This window comes from Sander vitreus, chromosome 7 (genome assembly GCF_031162955.1).
Source record: "Sander vitreus isolate 19-12246 chromosome 7, sanVit1, whole genome shotgun sequence".
Classification (NCBI taxonomy): domain Eukaryota; kingdom Metazoa; phylum Chordata; class Actinopteri; order Perciformes; family Percidae; genus Sander; species Sander vitreus.
In genome coordinates, this window is record NC_135861.1 from 15818170 (window position 1) to 15839217 (window position 21048).

The 21048-nt window shown below is 41.5% G+C and overlaps 1 protein-coding gene across 2 annotated transcripts in view; it reads left to right on the top strand.

Moving 5' to 3' along the window:
* Nucleotides 1–21048, top strand: part of dip2ba (disco-interacting protein 2 homolog Ba) — a 39295-nt gene that overhangs the window by 11579 nt on the left and 6668 nt on the right. The window contains exons 2-24 of one of the 2 annotated variants that reach the window (XM_078254914.1): nt 7224–7295; nt 8982–9131; nt 9328–9453; nt 9698–9928; nt 10033–10161; nt 10983–11102; nt 11554–11751; nt 12068–12159; nt 12243–12353; nt 12710–12833; nt 13159–13268; nt 13618–13720; nt 14446–14510; nt 14616–14709; nt 14982–15101; nt 15224–15338; nt 15750–15889; nt 16016–16152; nt 16799–16879; nt 16983–17110; nt 17334–17448; nt 17712–17913; nt 18720–18832. In XM_078254914.1, coding sequence (XP_078111040.1) covers nt 7224–7295; nt 8982–9131; nt 9328–9453; nt 9698–9928; nt 10033–10161; nt 10983–11102; nt 11554–11751; nt 12068–12159; nt 12243–12353; nt 12710–12833; nt 13159–13268; nt 13618–13720; nt 14446–14510; nt 14616–14709; nt 14982–15101; nt 15224–15338; nt 15750–15889; nt 16016–16152; nt 16799–16879; nt 16983–17110; nt 17334–17448; nt 17712–17913; nt 18720–18832 — 2876 coding nt within the window. The other variant, XM_078254915.1, reaches the window with a different exon arrangement.

Sequence of the window (21048 nt, forward strand, 5' to 3'; positions counted from 1 at the left end):
CACACCTTTCGTTAACATCCTCTGCGCTGCTCACTTCCTAAACTCATTACTCCCCATATATTTGCAAATACAGGTGTTACACATGCTTAATTGTAAGCTGATCTGTGCTTACAGAGATCCGTCTGCATATTCATATTCTTCTTTTTGAAGAAAATGCCTCAGAATAGTAGGAAGAGCTTTAATATGATCTGCCACACCAACCTCTAGTAGAAAATGGCTGCACAGCAACAAATATAGCCATGTTTAACATGAAACATTATTACATTATAGATATGACAGAAAATATGGAAAAGCATAATAGTTCACCTTTAAGAGGCTTGACTACAGTGTGCATGACATAGGTGTAAATAAGCTGAAAAAAATATAAAATAAAAGACTTGTACCGTAATGTTTTTTGTTTTGTTTAAATTAATTTTATAAAACATTTTTTAACGATACCCAGCCCTAATGATAACCAACCATATTTTTGCACAGCCCTACTCAATCATGATTTGACAATTCTGTCAAACTTCAAACTGTCAAGACCTGCAGGCTCCACCCGTTAAGCAACCAAATACAAACCCAATCTCGCTTTCCAATGTAGGTTCTGTCAAGAGAAATTACACTCCCCTGGCCTTTTTCTCAGTTGGATGGCAGATTTCTTCTTCCATCCAGAGATAAATTCATCCTCTGTGTCTGCCTGGAAACCCCCCACATGGGCTAGCTGGGTCCTAGAGGAATTTTAGGCCAGCGTTTGGAGTGGAAAACATTGGTCCTGGAGTTGAGAGGCCTTTGTATAAATGTTTTGCTCTCTTTCTGAACAAAAAAACCCCTGAGTGAGACCACATTTCTGATGATACTTATTAATAACTGTCATTCAGCTGCTGATCCACTGAGAAAAAGTACCTGCAGACTTGGATCTGAGAGTTATACGCAGTCCTAAGGGTGTGGATACTTCAGTTTTCTGGTTATTTTCAAGCTACAATACCTTAACCGACCTAATACAGATTAGTTATTCCTATTATGTTTGATTTATTATACCAAAAAAAAGTTCTATAAGGAACATTACATCCATAAATGTTTCACAAGGGCCAGGTTAGAAAATCAAAAATACTCTGTATTTCTTATAATATTGTTGTGAGGATGACAGTTGGCCAAGCAAGTATAAGTGCAGACAACCTGATCAAAAGTGTGTTTAGAGTAGGGCTGCAACTAATTCATTGATAAATGAATGTGCTTATTAATATCTCAAATAATAAATTAATTGTTTTGTCTATGAAAATGTAAATAAAATGCCCATTGACGCCATTTCCTAAAATTGATGTTATCTAGTCGCTTGCTTGGCTAAGACTCCAAAACCAAAAGGTATTCAGTGTACTATCGTATTAGACAAAGATACGCAGTGAATCCTCACAATTAATAAGAGCGAACAAGGAAATGTTTCACATTTTCTTGAAAAATTACATGAATTATTAACTAGTGATCAAAATACTTGCTATTTATTTTTCTGTCACTTGACTTATCGATCATAGTAGTGCCCCTAGCTCTCCCATTCAAAAGGCCATTTGACCCAAAAACGAAGATACGGTAAATCTTAAAAGTGGCGCTTCCGTCGTAATTATGCTTTTAAACGAATGTTTGACTCGGGTACATTCACAAAAAGATCTTAGGTTGCATTTTGGCGAGAGTTACGCTTTAACTAACTACCAGGTGCCATTAAATGGCCTTGGTGTCAGGCTTATTCATTTGCATTTCCTGCAGAGTGCTATTTACCCATGTTCTCAGCACAGTCTGCCCGTTGTTTTTGTGTTTCTGCTCTATAAATAAGATCCTGTGGGTGATGTTAGTTCCTCTCTCAGCCCCTGTGTTCATGTGTATATTTACATGTAAATGTGCGTACTGTGGCTGTGTGTGTAAGTATCTCTGTTTGTGGTTGTGCTCTGTGTGTATTCTCACTATCAGCTGCTCACCAAGACCCTATGGGAGAATAGCTTACTTTTGTTGGTATCTATTTCTCATGGAATTGAGTTGTAACAGTGTTGCATGTTAGCATTCTAATTCATCACAGACAATAAACCACTCATAAACAGAGACGGCTTTGTGCATATCGAACCAGTATCGCTGGCTTAAGGCCCGACCATGACCTCACAGAGTTAGAAGATAGCTCTACACTACAGGCTCAGAGGCTAGCCTCAGTTCATACATTTTTGTCACAAATGTCCAGACGGAGCGATGTAATCTGTTAGGTTAGATGTAATCTCAGATTACAGATTAGGATCGAGCTAAAAATGCGAATGCTAGATGTTTCTCACAATGCTAAAAAGAGGTTTCATTTACCACTATCTGTGTAATCTAGGTAGTTATCCTCATTGACGTTTGTGTTTTTTTTGTACAGTAAGTAACCTGTCTGTGCATGTAGGGAGAGGAACTGATACTGTGAGGCAAGAGGAAATCGTGGGTGACAGAAACAGTCATGTTACTTCCTCCCAGAGCTGGATGACACTAGGCTAATCTACCCAAAGTAATTACAGGGCTCTACCAGTGGGGGGGATAAATATGCATGTGTGTATTTAAGGGGGGCGCAGTACATAGTATGGATGTGTTCTGTGTTTGCATCATCTACAGAAAACGACACAAACCATATTTAACGAGATGAGACTTTAGTGTTGTTGCCACATTCTCAACAGATAAGTGAAAAACTGAAAAAATTTATTTTGTTCATACATAATCTTAGTGTCGCTGGAGGTACTGGCAGGGTAATTAGTTGATTCCTAAAGCCATTTACTACCCCTCACGGACACACAACACAAATGTTGTACCTCTGCACTGTACTTTACTAACTTTAATCTGATTGGTCCTGTGTGTGTTGGGCAGGTTGCTGGATGGGCGGGTGTTAACTACAGCTCAGACTCTCTCCTGTCTGTTAGCATCAACTATAATCTCATAATTCTCTCTAAGAGAGCAAACATTAGCCCAGCAGTGACCTATGATTTATGAGACTCCCAGAAACTTTGCTGGCTTCTCATATGTATTGTTTTGGTACACTGTTGGGGGTGTTTTCATCATCTGGTCCCTGGGTTGCTGGCAGAAACATGTTCTGCCATACTGCCATATTCATGTATAACACAAACTGCTACTCTATACTTTTAAGACAACTAAAGGCACTTTCACTCTTGGTTTATTAAATTGCCAGTGGGTTTTTCATTTAAGAAAACGTGCTCTGACCAGAAAACATATGGAAAACTTTGGCATTAAAAAAGTAATTCACTAAGCCTCTCAGGCAGAGAAGAGCATTTTTCCAAAATTGAGAATAGTTTTTCATGAGCCAAGTAATACCAGTTAAGAAGTAAAAGGAACATTGCAGTATAAAAATTGGCAGCAGGTGTTACCCTGATCGAAAGAATAGCCTGGAAGCACACTGGCTTTGTTGTTTCAGTTCTACGTAGTCGTCTGAGAATTGTACCAAAGTGCTGTTTGCTGATAAAGGCAGCTGGAATTAAACTGCTTGTTCAAGTAACACAAACCGAAAACAATCCTTTCTAGTCCTCTTCTCATTTCAATATTAATTTCATTGCTGAATGACCTCATACGGTTTTAGGTGCTTCTTGTGAGGATTTGTCCCAGTTTGTTTGAGTTTCATTGTGTATTCCCCCCACACAGCGTGTGCTTATAACCATAACCTGTCTTTCCTTCCTAGCCTTCTCTGACTGTGTGCTGTCAGTCATTTACTCACCATTGATGTGGTTTTAGTGTTCCTCTTTAGGTTTGTTTGAGAAAACCAAATATGCAGTCCATGGTTAATAATGACCTAAGAAACAACATTTTAAGTGTTTCAGCAACAGCCAGCCAGTCAGTCAGATGATTCAACATATCAGCTGCTTGGAAAAACCCATGAAAAAATGTTTATTAAGACATTAATATTTAGTACCCTTTAAGTACGATGCGACTGAACAGCTCAAGTTTTTTTTGGTATTCCTTTCATGTTCACGATTGTGGCCACGAATATTATCACTATTAGATCCACCACTCTGGACACCCAACAGGGTGAGTTTAAGGCACCAGTATACTAAATCCATCTTGGAAAGTTTGGAAAATTACACTTTAAAGGCAAAGTTTAGACTTTTTTAGAACAGACATCTTGTCACCTATAAGCTTAAATCACAGATTTGTAGAATTCTGAAAATATATATTTGATGGCATCAACCATCATTGTGTGCACACAGATAAGATGCACAGACACAAAAGGCTCTAATGTGCCGGAGAATGCCAGTGCAGATTAAAACTGAAGTGGTCCCTAATGCCTGGACAGAGTACACCTGTAAATCCTTTTATGTCAGAATGTAGCTCGCTATAATTATTGGTGTAACTGGGAATGTTGTTTATGTGTGTGTTTATCCTCTCTGTGACTCTGTGCTGTCAGCTGTGAGAGGATCAAGCCCTCTATCTGACTTGTCCTGAGGTCAGAGGTCACCAGCAGCAGTTTAAAGGATGAGTCAGAGGGTCACTGTCATCTTGACTTTAATGAACTCTGAAACGGCCACTTTGCTCGGCATGTTTACACAACCAGGTTGATGAAGACAAACTTTAAAAAGACTGGATGACATGAGGAAGGATTATGATGATTGCTTACACAAAAAATAGATGACAGTAAATGTACTGTATACATCCAAGAGACATGTTTACACACACTTTTTTAAACCTGCTTCTACTACTACTTCTATGATGAGCAGGTCCAGCACATGCCTGGACAACAAAACACACATGATTCTGGTTTGACACACTGACACACATCTCACAGAGAAGGCCTGTAATGCAACTATGGTCATGGCTCAGTCAGCATTCAATCTTCTGTGTACTGTAGCACCCTTTAACCTGCACCAGCTGTGTATACACATGTATACACACAAATACATTCACTTCCTGCACCTCAGGGGACTTTTTGGCCAATGGGCTAGCTCTTCTGGCCAGTTGGCCCTCTCTGTTAGCATGGTGTTCTCCAATCAGCACATTCCTCTTTCTCTAGACAGACACAGGGAGACAATTTTGGCAGCGCGCACACAGGGTGGGGTAACGCTCATATCCTGTCCCCTGACCTCAAATTACACACACACACACACACACACACACACACACACACACACACACACACACACACACACAGTAACTGTACTGTTTTCCTCATGCTCATACTCAAAACACCACATTCTTGCTCTCAAAACATACAGCTTTTCCTCTGTTTTGAAGCAGCTGTCACAGACACTCTTTCAACCCAGAGCCCTCTGTGTCTCTGCCCACTGCCAGCCACAGAGCCAGTGTGGTCGTGCCAGTCCACGCCTGTTGTTATGCCCTCACACTAATACAGACTCTCCTCTGTCTGTGTTAATGACCCTCCCTCCTGGTCCCTCTATCTTTCCATCCCTTCCTTCCTCCCTCCGGGCACCACTTGGACACCAGGACTAGGCTTGACAGAACCCTGTCCCCAACAACAATGACATTCCAGTCCACTACAATCAATTTGCTGCTGATTGCTGTGCTTGCATGTTTGTCTCTGAGTGTTTTCCTCCACATTTACAAGCCTGTAGTAATCCTAAGAGAAGGAGAAACAAGGAAAATAGACTGTAACACACATTTGCTGCTGTGTTTTTCATCCTAAGTACATTTCAGGCCAGTGTGTGTACCCAGGCATGAAGTCAGAGCTGACTGCTGGCTACCCTATTTGAGCTTTCTTACGCAGAGAATGACAAAGCACTCAGCACTCAATCACACACTGTCTCTCTGAAACTGTGCCTGACTTTATTTCTGCACTTTTGTCTTCTGCAAATGATGTGCTCCCTCTCTCTTCCCCTGTTTCCCATGATTTCACAGTGTTGTGAATCAAGTTTCCTACATGGAAAGGATCAGAAATAACAGTATGCAAAACTCAAATACTGGCAATCTACATACTCAATCCTAAAGGGAGCTTCCTTTTTTGATTCAGTTGTTTTTCCAGGCAAACGCCCCACACCAGCGGATAGTGAACAGAGTGTGAGAAAGCTTTAAGACGCACAGAAACTGAGTTACAAATGGGACTCCCCACCCAGTGCCGGCTTATCCAGCCCACCCTCCAATCTGCTGTTGAACTTTGGCTCCCCCTTTTCTCTCCTCATTTTCTTTCCATTGTTGTTTCATACACACACCGGCCTATGTTCCCTCTCGCTTTTGCCAGTGGCTCTCACCATGTGTTTATCACCTCACCCCCACAACCCTCACCTCCCTATCTTATCTTTGATTTTCTTCATTTTGTCCTCCTCTCACTTGGCTGGATAAGGTTTTTCCTTGTTGTCACTGGTCAGAGTGTGGAGGAGGTGCCAGGATTGAGGCTAAGCAGTCCTTTGGCACATTGCACTTGACATAGCATACAGTGATATCACTGGACACAGAGGAAGGGGAATAACTCAGAGAGTTTGCTGTAGTGGGATTGTTTGTGTGTATGTAAAAGGGGAGTGTATATGTATGTATGTTAGTGAACTGGATAGGATGTGTCCTGCATGCATATTTGCTGCACAAGCAGACTGTGTGTTTTGAGGTCCCAAAACACACAACAGAGGCAAGACTTTGAGGTCCCAAAAAACACAACAGAGGCAAGACTTTGTCTTGCCTCTGTTGCTCTCCAACAAACTCTGGTAGCGGTGGGAGTCCTGCCAGTCGAAGGCCGAATGAAAAAGGGGTGGGGCTGGGTGCACAGTGGGGAAAAAAGGGTGTGGGGGGGAGGGTAGAGGAGATAAATTGTTGAGTCCCATGTGAAACCGGCTCACATGGCCTCCTTTTTAGCTCTGCTTACTATCCTAACTGTTCCCGATAGCCTTCAGTTTTGGCATTGTTCTCTGCCTCGCAAGGTTATCTGCTAGTTGCCGTAATCATATTTGGGTTTTGTAGCTTAGAGGAAGTTTTTGTGCACTCATCATGTTTATTCGCCGAGGCTAATGTAAGGCCCAACAATGGTGTTATCTCCTTTGCTAGTTGTAAAATGGACTGAGCCGTCAACATGTGGAGTTCAGTAGATTTGGTTTAAAGAGGATTATTATTATGACTCAACCCCTGCAAATGTATTAGCTAAAGCAGAGGCTGTGTGTTTGTGTGTGTCAGAGCAGTGTTGTGTGTACTTTATCTGGTTTATGTGTGTGTGTCTGTGTGCGCAGTTGTCCAGTGTTTGTGTGGTAATTATAACTAACATAACGGTGTGGTGTCACTGTCCTCTCTCCTAGGTGACATCACGCAGAAGGGCTATGAGAAGAAGAGAGCCAAACTGCTGGCCTCCTACATCCCCTATTTGCCAAGTAAGACCAACTTCTTTTTTTTTTTTTTCTTTTTTTTTTTTTTTGCTTTTCCTCATTTCACCTCTTTCCCTCTTGCCTGCGTAATCTTCACCTCCTCTGTCAGCATTTTTGGCGCTTGTCACTCTGCGATGTGGAAACTTAAAGTAATTGCAGCAGAAGAACTCATCAATCATGACTTCAGTATGCTGGACGTTGCATTTCAGATAATGGTTCTTCTCCATCTGTATAGAGAATTACTCAGACAAAAACTTTGGTTTTAGGATTTTTTTCAAATAGCTCAAATAAAAAGTAGCTTCACTGAAGATCCTGTGTGACTGTAATTCCCTTTGTCCAAGATGTCAAGAGAATCTCTGGCTTTCTGTGGCACTCTAGTGGCCAAAATGGGTATTGTACATATGATAACAAAAATACAGTAACAACTAACAACTTCTCTTAGAACTGCACCGCTGTAGAAAATCCCAGAATAACAAAACCACTATGTGCCTCAGAGTTGAACATGTGAACACAATTTGTTCAAACCAGTGTTGGTTTACCAGCAGTCACATAAGTAGGGAAGTATCAGAGTTTCCCTGTACTACTATGAGCCAGTCACCTGTGTCCTTGTTCGTAAGATGATCTGTTCAGTTTTTCTCAGTCAGCTGACTCACATGGGGGGTGTGGTGTTTCCTCATAAGGAACTGCACCACATTAGCATTGGCATGCCTTTGCTAATGAAGAAAGACTCTTTCTTCATGTTTCACTGTATGCTCATTTTAAAAAGAGGAATACTTCACTTCCTTTCCTGCTAGTTTAACCTTCGCCTGTTTTGGCTTGAGCTACCACTTGATAATGAAGTGATTACGCACATAGGGAATTGGACTGCAGGAATCAAAATATCATATGGCTAATTTCCATATTTAGTACTTGAATTAAATGACCATGGTTGTTAGTGTGTTCTGCTTCGTTATGAGCATCACATCGGGCCTCCTTATCTCTCTGAACCCTCATCTACACAGGGACTCTGTTGCCAAGGCCCTCTGAGAGGAGTTGACTAAAAATATATTTGCTTAAATCTAGCCTAGTTTTATGTACTGCGTAAACAGTATAAGTTGCATCAGTCAAGTACATGTCCTTATTTTACTTCATGCTCAGAGGCTCTGTAGTGAGGCTAAATTTAGAGAGCTTCTCTGAGTATAATATAATATTTATGCCTACATGTAGCTGTAAAGGCATTATGTAAAGCAAGAATGTGCAACTTTCCAAAAGCTCATGTTTGTTTGTTGTTTATTGATGTTGCCCTACATGTGTCTTCACTGTGTCATATGACCTGGCTCATGAGCCATGACAAAAGAAACAAGGTTTGCAACTAAAAGGTGTACCATTTATTTACATAATATAACAAGAAACCATAGTGGAATAACAAAGATAACTAAATATATAAGGAATGATGTTAAAGTAATCATGAATGAAAACTATTAACCAGGCCGAAGCCAACTAAACAAAAGCATGGTGCCGGCTGGATGAAGAGAGAGACTGTGAGCGGTTCACAGCCAGATCTTAAGGAGTCCTGGGAGACTGGCCAGGTGCTCCCAGTTGCATTGATTTGGCACCGCCCATGGACCTGCAAGGCACAGAGAAAAACAGCAGGCCCTGCTCTAGTAAGAGGGCCGTCACAACTGACTGCACATACCTGCTTCTGTTCTGTAGATCTGTCTCTGCCAGATGTACAGCTTTCCCCGGGCCACAGTGCCGACCCCAGTCCGAGTCCTGAGGCCCCGGGCCCCTCCACATCTTCGGCCTCCAGACACCACCGTGCACACCGCAGTGGAGGGGCCAGGGATGACCGCTACAGATCAGGTACACAGCTTCTATACAGCGAACGTAAAAAAAACAAAAACACATTTTAAACGAATCATAAAACACATTAAATAAATACCATCCAGCAATAACAAATCGTCAGCCTTGTCGACTTACTCTTTTTAATATACTTTTTCTCTTTCTTTCGGTTGAGCTCACTTGTTTGTCCCTCTGTTTATTCTTGCTGATTATGTAGACATCCACACAGAGGCTGTGCAGGCAGCACTGGCCAAACACAAAGAAGAGAAGATGGCACTGCCCATGCCAACCAAGAGACGCTCAGCCTTTGTCCAGTCTCCCATAGAAACCTGCACACCTCCAGGTAAACTAGATTTCTCACACTCAATGGGTAGCTGATGGTCCCTCTGGACAATTAAGACATTTCACGTTAAGTGTCTCTGGAGAAAGACTCTGTATTTCTGCCAACTGTAAGAGTGCTGCTTTGTAGCTGATTCTACCTTTTGATACCCCTTTTTAAGGAGGGCAAGCAACATAATAAATGTGTCATTTGATGCTGAATAGTGTAAAACATCATCTAAATATTTATGATTTTCTCTTTCCATCAGACACATCTTCTGCATCAGAGGATGAGGGTTCACTGCGCAGAAAGGCAGCTCTCAGTGCAGTGCTAGCCCAGAGCCTGCAGAGCCCTGATTACTGGATCAACCGTTCGGTCCAAAGCTCCTCCACGTCCTCGTCTGCTTCCTCCACCCTCTCCCATGGAGAGCCGAAGCCACAGCCCCAGCCCCAACCTGCTGTTTCCTTGTTGGCTGATGTACTGGCTCACACACGCATTGGTAAACTTAAAAAACACTGATTAATAGCTCCACTTTTAACAGATACATCACAGTGATGGTTGGCTGTTGTTCCTATTTATGACCTCCTCCTTCTTTTCCTCCAGAAAACAGTGTCCCCCCAGATGTGACATCCTCCACTCCCCAGGAAACAGGGTCCAGGGTGGACCTGCCTCCGGCGGTAAGGGGCATGAGCCGTGGACAGAGCCGCTCCAGCATCCTGGATACTGCTGACGGTACACTCACACAAGCGAAGATGTTTTTACATGTCTGTGGTGGTATAAATGTATATATCAGGACAGGGTGTACATATCCGGTACTGTGTGGAGAAAAATCACAGTAGCTTTCTATCCCTGAAATGTGCTGAACTCGGTTACTGTCAAATGGTTATCGATCTTCTTCTTCAGATTGGGAGGTCAAACCATTTGCACGTGCTAATCATGACAGTTGAGTGATGTTTTCTGTTTTGCATTGACCATACTGCTCACAGCATTGCAGTGACGAAGCTGATGCGTTTGAATCATAAACGATCTGCCCGTGGTCATCCAGAATCATCTTCAACATTATCCTCATTTCACTGTGTGGTGAATGCTGCTAATCAGATATTTTGTGTTCTTTCTTTTGGGTCCATTAATCCTGTCCCTGTCTTGCCTTTCATTTAAAAAAGGAAAAAGAAAAGGTAATATAAATCGAAATCGGGGAAGGGGAGGGATGCTGAAGAGGCCCAAATTGGCTTGCTTTCCAGCCTGGTGTCTGTATCTCTGTCTTTGTTTGTCTCGTGTCATAGGTTTAGATGTAGAGAACCTCTTATGTTTGATTTTCCTAAAGATCTTCCAATCTGTGTCTTCTACCAATTTCCCTTTTGAATCTTTCCTGCTGCTGATTCTGGTCCTGATTGCGTGCTTGTGCATAGGGCTCTGCCTGTGTGAGAGTGCGTGATAAAGTAGATTAGTGTTTGTGTTACTATAGAATTGCATGTGTGGGTGTGTGCTTGTGTTATTTGGCTGTTTGTTTTCATATGTTTGTGACAGTGGCTGCTGTCTTGGTGTTTGTCCAGGTGTTCCTGTCAACAGCAGGGTGTCCACTAAGATCCAGCAGCTGTTGAACACACTCAAACGGCCGAAGAGACCACCACTCAGCGAGTTCTTCCTCGATGACTCTGAGGAAATTGTAGAAGGTGAGACACAAAGTGGGCATATGCATTCATGTTTTCTTTTTGTTAGAAAAAATGGGTTGAACTGAAATAATGACAGGTATATACCCTCACTTATTCATGTGAGCACATTTATAATGCATGCATATCACGATCCAACGTAGTCTGTTTAACAATATTTGTTGCTTCATTCAGACTGATTGTGAGTGCTGTTTTTTGCTGCTTCTGATATCAACTTTTGTAATGTTAGAATTTTTTGTTTACTTATACAGCTATTGACATAGCTAACATAACTGGTAAATACTATTTATGTATAATTAACGGACGCTCAACATAAAATAACTGGTCATAAGGAATTTATTATTAGAACTATTATTTTAAACTAAACTACACTAAAGAATAAATGTTGCATGTTTTTGGCTTTTCCTAATCATCTACTGCCCTCCCTCTCATTCGTACCTCTCCTGTTGTCCAGTGCCCCAGCCGGACCCCAACACCCCGAAGCCAGAGGGACGTCAAATCATCCCAGTGAAGGGGGAGCCCCTTGGAGTGGTCAGTAACTGGCCTCCTGCCCTGCAGGCTGCCCTGGCACGTTGGGGGGCCACCCAGGCCAAGAGCCCTGCCCTCACTGCTCTGGACGTCACTGGCAAACCCCTATACACACTCACATATGGTGAGTAGCACCTCTACTCATAGAAATGACAATGTAGACAGTAAACAGCAAAGGCTTTGTATAGCCCAAAGTTATTGTTCATGTTATTGTGTCCATCAAATAGATCAAATGGGAGATTTATCTCTTGCATATGAGCTGGTTTCAACTGAATAAATATTTGTTGTCTTGAGCTGAATAACACCTACATGTACAGTACATTTCCTACAGGAGCTACAGTGGGTTGTGGTGTTGAACTACCCTGGATCAGTTATACAACATGGTAAATAAACAACAAACAGGGCATTTCAAAATCATCATTCGCTTCTCTTCTCCATAGGAAAACTATGGAGTCGCAGTCTGAAACTGGCCTATACACTGCTGAATAAACTGGGCACCAAGACAGAACCTGTCCTACAACCTGGAGATCGGGTAAGAGTCTGAGTTATCATTCATTCATTCAATCATTCATTCAAAGTACGAAGGAACATGGAAAATAACTTTCTGTTTCTTAGGTGGCACTGGTGTATCCCAACAGCGACCCTGGCATGTTCTGGGTGGCTTTCTATGGCTGCCTGTTAGCTGAGGTCATCCCTGTGCCCATTGAGGTACCTCTGTCACGACAGGTACAACAATGTCACTGTTAATTCCCCTGTGGTGACCACTGAGAAATACAAAATCAGATTTTATGACAATATCAGTCTTAGTTATCTTGACTTGTGTGGCACTTAAACTAGGTCAATTGTAACTGAGCAGCTATTTTATGTATTACCTATAATGCATGTATGTACTTCTAATTATCAATGTGTATATGGTAAATACATTGCCTCATTGCTCATATAGTCATATAATACATTTTGATTTATTATAATACAAATATATTGACCGCTAGAATGTCTGTGTGGTTTTTAACCACACAGTATTTGTATACTGGCCTCTCTGTATCTGTCATGAACCTCTTGACCCTTGTCTCTCTCCATAGGATGCAGGCAGCCTGCAGATTGGCTTCCTATTGGGTAGCTGTGGTGTTAGTCTGGCGCTGACCAGTGAGTTGTGTCTCAAAGGACTGCCAAAGACACCAAGTGGAGAAATCATCCAGTTCAAAGGTCAGTCAGCCCAAATGCACCATTGTACTTTAGATGCTGCTTGCTCAGCAGCAGACATCTCTGTTTTAGTTTCTTGGGAGCCATCAGACGGACTCATTAAAGGAAATATACATTGTGATGTTGACTGGCCAATTAAGAGCGTCTGTGTGTGAACGGGTGGATCTGTCGTCACTCTGCTTGTAAAGTATCAACCTTTGGTGGAGTAAGCAAGGTGAACAATGTCAATTTAATGCAGCTCCAAATGAGTGTACCTAAACACACTTTCTTCTTGCTTTGTGCTAAAGCAAAATATGTATATGTGTTTCTTTGTGATTCTGTTAACCAGGATGGCCAAGGATGAAATGGGTAGTGACAGACACCAAGTATCTGACCAAACCATCCAAAGACTGGCAGCCTCACATCCCCACCGCCAACACAGACACCGCCTACATAGAGGTACCCTTCAGAACATACATTCACACTTTTGGCATTTCTACTTTTGATTGATTGTCCTGCATGAGAAATTATAAATTACATGTTCTCTTTTAAATTGACTTTGGAAAACATATAATACCTTTACAGTTTAATGTTATCCTGTGTGTTTCATTGTGCATTGTTTCTCCACTCTAATTCTTAGTTGACTCTAAAAAAAATTTAAAATCTCTGCAATCTGATTTCTTGCATCAATGCCTTTTTTTTATGCCTGGTAAAGAAATGACTAATATTGTTTGTTTCCAGGTATTATGTGCTTTGTTAACTGTGTGTGTGTGTGTGTGTGTGTGTGTGTGTGTGTGTGTTCCACCAGTACAAAGCAAGTAAGGAGGGGACAGTGATGGGAGTTGCTGTGTCCAAGACCTCCATGCTGACCCACTGTCAAGCCCTGACTCAGGCCTGTAACTACTGTGAAGGTCAGAGCTCAGTGCCTTATGTAACATATACCTCTCCTGCTTCTCTGCCTCTCTTAGGCCGTGTTCAGATTAGATCAGGCGGTCCGGTGAAAACGCTTTTTTTTTTTTTTTTTAATAGAGGGAGTGTGTTTAGACTGCGGCGGTGCAGGTCGCAGGGGGTGGCCTAAAAAAAGTTGAGACGGATTCAACTTTTGGAGAAACGTAACTCCACGTCGTGGTGGCAAATCATGTAACCCTTGATCAGACTAGTCAGTCCATTTTGAGGCGGTGTGAGAGTCCCGTACAGTAAACATCACTGTCTCTATCTCTGCCACAAGAACGTTTTAAAACACTATGAAGGTGAAAAACGAAATACAAGCACTTAACTGGCCAGGAGTTTGTGTAACGGCTAACTGTTTCCCACAACAAGCTCTAGCACAAAGCACTCAAGATCATAAAAAATGCTATCCGAACACGGCCTCAAGCTAACTCTCTCTGCGTGTGTAAGGGTGAGATACTTTAGCATTATAAACTAAGCTTAAAAATTATTTTTACAAGTTCGACAGTGCTCAGGTCTTGAGCTCTTAAGCAGAGAGGCACATCAGAGAAGATTAGCTGAGGATCATAAACACTATAATGGACCATAAAATTAAATTTTTGGTGTAACCCAAATTATGCATCTTTTACACAGTTAGCTGGTGATTGCACACATACCCGCTTATGTGTCTTTGTGTTTTTTGTTTTAGGTGAGACACTGGTCAATGTGTTAGATTGCAAGAAGGATATGGGCATGTGGCATGGCGTCTTAACGGTGAGATTGAATGCAACAATTCAACAATACAACAGACTAGTTGACCTTTTTACCTTTTGGTATGTAGCAAAATGTGATATTGACAATATGTGTATTTTTTTCCAGAGTGTCATGAACAGAATCCACACCATCACTGTGCCATATGCTGTCATGAAAGCATGTCCCATGTCCTGGGTGCAAAGGGTCCACATTCACAAAGGTTCAATGTCCAGTCTTACTTTTATATTTCATATTTGTATAGTTTTATTATTTAATGCCTATGTCATTTTATATATATATATATATATATATATATATATATATATATATATATATATATATATATATATATATATATATATATATATATATATATATGTGTGTAAACTGGTAGAATGCAGATTAAGTAAAAAAAACATAATTGATGAAACAAACTGTAAATACAGTATGTAAGTGCACCATATATAACATATTCCTTTTACCCTCTGATAGCACGCGTGGCCTTAGTGAAGTGCCGTGACCTCCACTGGGCCATGATGGCCCACAAGGACCAGCGGGACACCAACCTGTCCTCCATACGTATGCTTATTGTGGCTGATGGAGCAAACCCATGTGAGTCACTCTTTCACAAACATTAACGCTTTGTAATAAAGAACTACGATGGTATGAAACTTACATGTATGACTATTTATACTCTGTTTTGGTAATGGTTTTATCCCACTGTTTGTTATCAGGGTCTGTGTCGTCGTGTGATGCCTTCCTGAATGTGTTTCAGTCTCATGGTCTGAAGCCTGAGGTGATCTGTCCATGTGCCACCTCTCCTGAGGCTCTGACTGTGGCCATACGCAGGTACCACATCTGCATACTCACATGCTCTAGGAAGAGACACTCTGATGATACAAGGGAGTTCAAAACTAGTGCAAAACTAATTTTGCCTGCAAACCACAGGAGTTTCTTTTCACCATCAAGTCACTTTTATTTAGTGTGTCTTATAATTAGGGATGGGAATTTTTTAATGACATACTATTCTTAGTTCAAGTTAAAAATGATGTCTTGGCTAAAATAATGTCACTAATTTAAGTAAATCAACTCAAAACCTCTTCTTCTGCCTTGTTCAAGATAAAAACACTAAAACCCCTGCACTGACTGAGACTTTGTGCATCAGCAGACCTCAACAATGTGTTACCTTTCTCCTGCCTCTCTGTCTGACCCATAATTATTTCTCTCCCACCATCACTTATCTTTGTTCCTTCCGTGCAGGCCTGGTGCACGAGGAGCTCCTCTACCAGCCAGGGCCATCCTGTCCATGGGCGGGCTGAGCCACGGTGTGATCAGGGTGAACACAGAAGACAAGAACTCTGCTCTCACTGTTCAGGATGTGGGCCACATCATGCCTGGAGGTTAGCCACCAGAGTTGGCTTTTATTGGCACTGCAGCTACCCCATTTACTGTACATTCTTACTTTATCTTCTCAGAACTCAGGTACCTAAACATAGGTAATATTGTGACCTGTTTGTGTGTTTCAGCTCTGATGTGCATTGTGAAACCGGACGGGCCTCCTCAGCTGTGCAAGACAGATGAAATAGGAGAGATTGTGATCAACTCTCGGGCTGGAGGCACCATGTACTACGGCCTTCCTGGTGTCACCAAGAACACATTTGAGGTCTGTCAAAGTTTGAAACCCATTTTAGGAACTGCCTATACGACTTATTCCACATCTGTTCTCGACACACTAATCTCTACATAGAATTACTTCCAAAATAGTGAAGCATGAGTATAAAAACTCGTAACATGCTGTTGCTGTTAAATAAATATTTGGTATGAGACAAGAAATGTCTACTTAAATCTACCTAGTGACTTGTCAAGGTTGTCCCCTGCCTCTTGTCGAGTTTGTGCTGGGATTCGCTCCAGTCCCCCTTCACCTTGCACGGGATAGGCTGGTTTAGAAAATGGATGGTTGGGAAAGAAGCACAGGTTTAAATGATCCACTAGATGGTGCCACTGTCATCTTGAAACTGTTACAGTGTTTCCTTGAGGATTTTTTTTTTTTTTTTAGCAGTGGGGGCAGGTCTGTCCGAACAACCCCCCACAAAATCAACATAGAGGAAACACTCTGTTACATTGTATTCATTTCCATACCCTCCCAATTATTCTCCTAAGTCCTAAGTGTGTTTTTGTCCAGTACATTTTTTTTCATTTAAATATTTTAAAGGCAATAAACCACCTCTAAACGTTTAACTAGTATCACAATTATTTTGGCATTCCTTTGAAATATAATGTGATTCTTTTATTTCTCTGCTGATCTGTAGGTGATTCCCGTCAACCAAGCCGGAGCACCCATAGGAGAAATTCCCTTCAGTCGGACTGGTCTGCTTGGATTTGTAGGACCGGTAAGGCACACACAGAAATAAAGAGTTTGCTTTCTGAAATTTGATTAAATAAATAAGGCGAGACTTTGGTTTTCCTTGCTGAGTTAAACTGTCTGCTCCACAGGGCAGTCTGGTGTTTGTTGTGGGGAAGATCGAGGGGCTGCTGATGGTGAGCGGGCGACGCCACAACGCAGATGACCTGGTGGCCACCGCGCTGGCAGTGGAGCCTGTCAAAACAGTTTACAGGGGAAGGTGAGACACTCACTGCTCCCTGTGTGTGTGTGTGTGTGTGTGTGTGTGTGTGTGTGTGTGTGTGTGTGTGTGTGTATACAATTTAACCCAATGACAGGGTGCATGGATGCCTAAGCAATAATAATTTGGTTTGTTCATCTCCTCCCAAACTGAACTATCCCTTTACCATCCTGCAGTCTCTCCCTGTGTGTAAGTGCTCATTTCTCTGTTGTCACTCATGCAGGATCGCTGTGTTCTCAGTGACGGTGTTTTATGATGAGAGGATAGTAATTGTGGCAGAGCAGAGGCCTGACGCCAGTGAGGAAGACAGCTTCCAGTGGATGAGTCGAGTACTGCAGGTAAAATCACATATCATGTCGCCTAGTGTGAATATTCAATAAATATTTTTCTTTTTTATGATGATATTTGTGTGTACTGACTCTTCTTATGTGACAGATTCTCCCTTTTATGCCTTTAGTTATGTGCCTTATGAAGTCACGATAGTTTGAATAACTTTGTTTGTACTGACAAAGAGAAACAACACTCAAAAGGACATTTTCAGATAATCGTGTTAATTTTGCGTTTATTTAACAATATAACATAATGCCTATTTTCTTCACAGGCCATCGACAGCATCCACCAGGTCGGCCTGTACTGCCTTGCGCTCGTCCCGGCCAACACCCTCCCAAAGACGCCCCTTGGAGGCATCCACATCTGTGAAACCAAGCAGAACTTTCTGGAGGGAAACCTGCACCCCTGTAATATCCTTCTGTGCCCGCACACCTGTGTTACCAACATGCCCAAGCCACGCCAGAAGCAACCAGGTAGGCCGTCTTAGACCACATCTACTAGGGCTGGGTTTAAAAAATGGCTTTTCCGATTTTAAATCGATTTATATTTGAATGATCCAAAATTGATTCATAAAATCCAAGAATTGATCTTTGTGTGTAAATAATCCTCTAAAGTTATGCTACATTTTGGTGAGGAAAATCTGGCATGGCCATTTTCAAAGGGGTCCCTCTGTCACCTCAAGATATCTGAATGAAATGTCACTCAATACTCACTGACTGTAGTCAGTGAGTATTGAGAGCTGCACTTTGTGTTCATGTTAAATAAAAAGTACATTAATGTCACTGCTTTGGGGTCAGTTCTTAATGTAAATATTGATACTTTTAAGAATGAGTAGCAGGTTTGGGCACCTGGGTAGCTCATCTGGTAGAGCAGGCACCCATACATAGAGGTTTACTCCTTGACGCAGCAGCCGCAGGTTCAACTCCACCCTGTGGCCCTTTGCTGCATGTCATTCCTCCTCTCTCTCCCCTTTCATGTCTTCAGGCCTAAAATGGCCAAAAAAAAGAATGCACTAGGTTAGAGAGAACCTTTTGTAATTGAATTTGTAGAATCTGTAACTGAAATGTTCTTAACCTAATTCAAGATAATAATATCAAATCAAAAATAAAATCAAAATCAATTCAGGACCTTATGAATCGGAATCGAATCGATTCGGAAAATCATTGGCGATACCCAGCCCTAACTGGCTACTGATGCTTACTCTATAAAATCCCGGCAAAGAAATTCAATGTTGAAAGTATGTCACTGAGTGGTCTCTGATTGTCTCTGATATGTTCAGTGGATGTCGGCCCTGCTTCTATGCTGGTTGGCAACTTGGTGGCAGGGAAGCGGATCGCCCAGGCTACAGGCAGAGAGCTGGGTGTGGTGGAGGACCAGGATCTGATCCGAAAGGTATTGTTTACCACACAGACCATGAACCACACTTCACCACATTGACACTAGAATAATTATTGGCCTTTTTCAGCATGGTGTCAGGAAACTGAACCACTCCTTTTTTTTTCTTTTTTTTTTATAAACAGTTTAATTTCTACTACTATAAATTGTTACTAAAGCAATCTATATCTATGACAAGATTTATACTAAAAAAACGTTATACTGTTGCTAGTCTTAGTCCCTGTACATTACACACAATATTAGAGCTGCAGTGATAAGTTGATTAATAATCTGCAACTATTTTGATAATGAATTGTTTTTATCAAGCAAAAAAGACAAAAATGTGATGTTGTCTTGACATTATTGTAAGCTGAATATCGTCGTGTTTTGGACTGTTGGTCAGACAAAACAAGACATTTGATGACCTCGGGCTCTATGAAATTGGGATTTCCATTTTTTATTATTTTCAGATGAATCACTCAATCAAGAAAATAACTAATTGATTATGAAAATAATCTTAAATTTTAGCTGTAAAGTCTATTCAAGTCAACTGATGTGTAACTGTTTACCAAGTTAAAGATGACCCTGTAAAAGTCAGGGGACAATGGATGCTGATGTTTGATCCTAAATCTCTGTTGTTGTTCTGCCTTTAACTTTGCCTGGGTTGGGCTTTAGCTCTGTATGTGGCCCACCATGATGGTAAGGCTCTAGCGTGCGCCCCCGGTCTTTGCTTCTGCTGCTTCTGTCAGTCAGGCTTTTGCAGCTGCGACAGCCTGATGGCACCAGCAACAGCTTTGGCCTGACACAGAGATATGACTGTCCAGGCTGGTTCCTTGGCCAGCAGGGGTCCACACACTTAAACCAATATACAGAATTACATTAAAAATAAAGTGAAATGCCCCTCTGTATCCCATAACAGACTCTCTGCCATCACCTTTTTAGACGGGAGTTTGCCAGCAGCCTACTAGCTTTGCCAAACCAAAAGCTCAGCAGTAAATAAGTGACATTCATCTACTCTAAGTGAATGAAAGTTTCTTGTCTTTCTTGCTTTAAGGACGTAATGGAGACTTTGAACAAGTCATTATAAACGGTCTCCTACCATATGTGACCATTGAAGACTATGTAATCATATACTTTGATGCATTATGCTAATATCTTGCTATAAACCCAGGAATAAAAGTATTAATTAGGAACATTTTTGTGTGCACCTCTGCTCGCTGTGTTCACTGTGATGCTCCCATGTGTAGCATGGCTTAATGAGCGGTCAGTGCAGCCGGTCTGCATGATGTAACTCCTGATTCATTGACCAGAGCACGGCCTGTTGTCTGACTGGGAGAGAGAGTGGCACAAAGGATGACTTTGGCCAGTGATTTTAATATGACAAATTATCTTTGTTTTCAATTTTCTGTTACTTTACGTGTTGCCTCATGTCCACTTGGTGTCTGCCTTTAACGGACTTTCTTTGTTTTCACGTCTTCTTCTTTCGATTCTGTGCACCTGCCAGTTCCTCCGCTTATTGACACTACTGACCAATAGTAGGGGTGGGGGAAATACAGCATAGTATCGCGATATTTTCCGTGGCAATACTGTATCATAGACAGACGCCAAGTATTGATCTTTTATTATATATGTGTTGGTCAGTTTGTCTGCTTGACAATCCCATTTTGCAGCAATAAAATTGAAGTGAGATATCTTTTTAAATAAAACAGATGTTGACAAAGTTTCCTTTTGGGGACATAATTTGAAATTGGGAAAAATTTGAAGTTGGAAAAAAGGTAATAAATTGCAATATATCGCGGAATATTGCAATATGTTTAAAATTGCAAAAATATCGTATCGTGACACAAGTATTGTGATGATATTGTATCGTGAGGCCTCTGGTGATTCCCACCCTTAACCAATAAGCTAATAATGCATTTAATTTTGCCTATGTGTTCAATTCTAAAAATAGCTATCGTTCCCTTAAAGCAATTTTGCTTAATAAATCGTACACAGGCACTAATAGGTTGTTTTTAAAGCTGTTTGAAAGGCCCATAGCTTGTTAGTGGTTCCAGGTGCAGATGGTCTCAGCATGACTCTGCACTTGGCACAAACAATATTCTCTGGGCATACTCCTGTTGTGTGCTTGTGTGTCTCTGTGTGAGAGGTCAAAAGCTTCACAGAATATGTGTTATGTTCTCTATTCCACACAAAGTCTGTTTGAAATGAGCAAATGTATCTGTTGTCACTGAGAA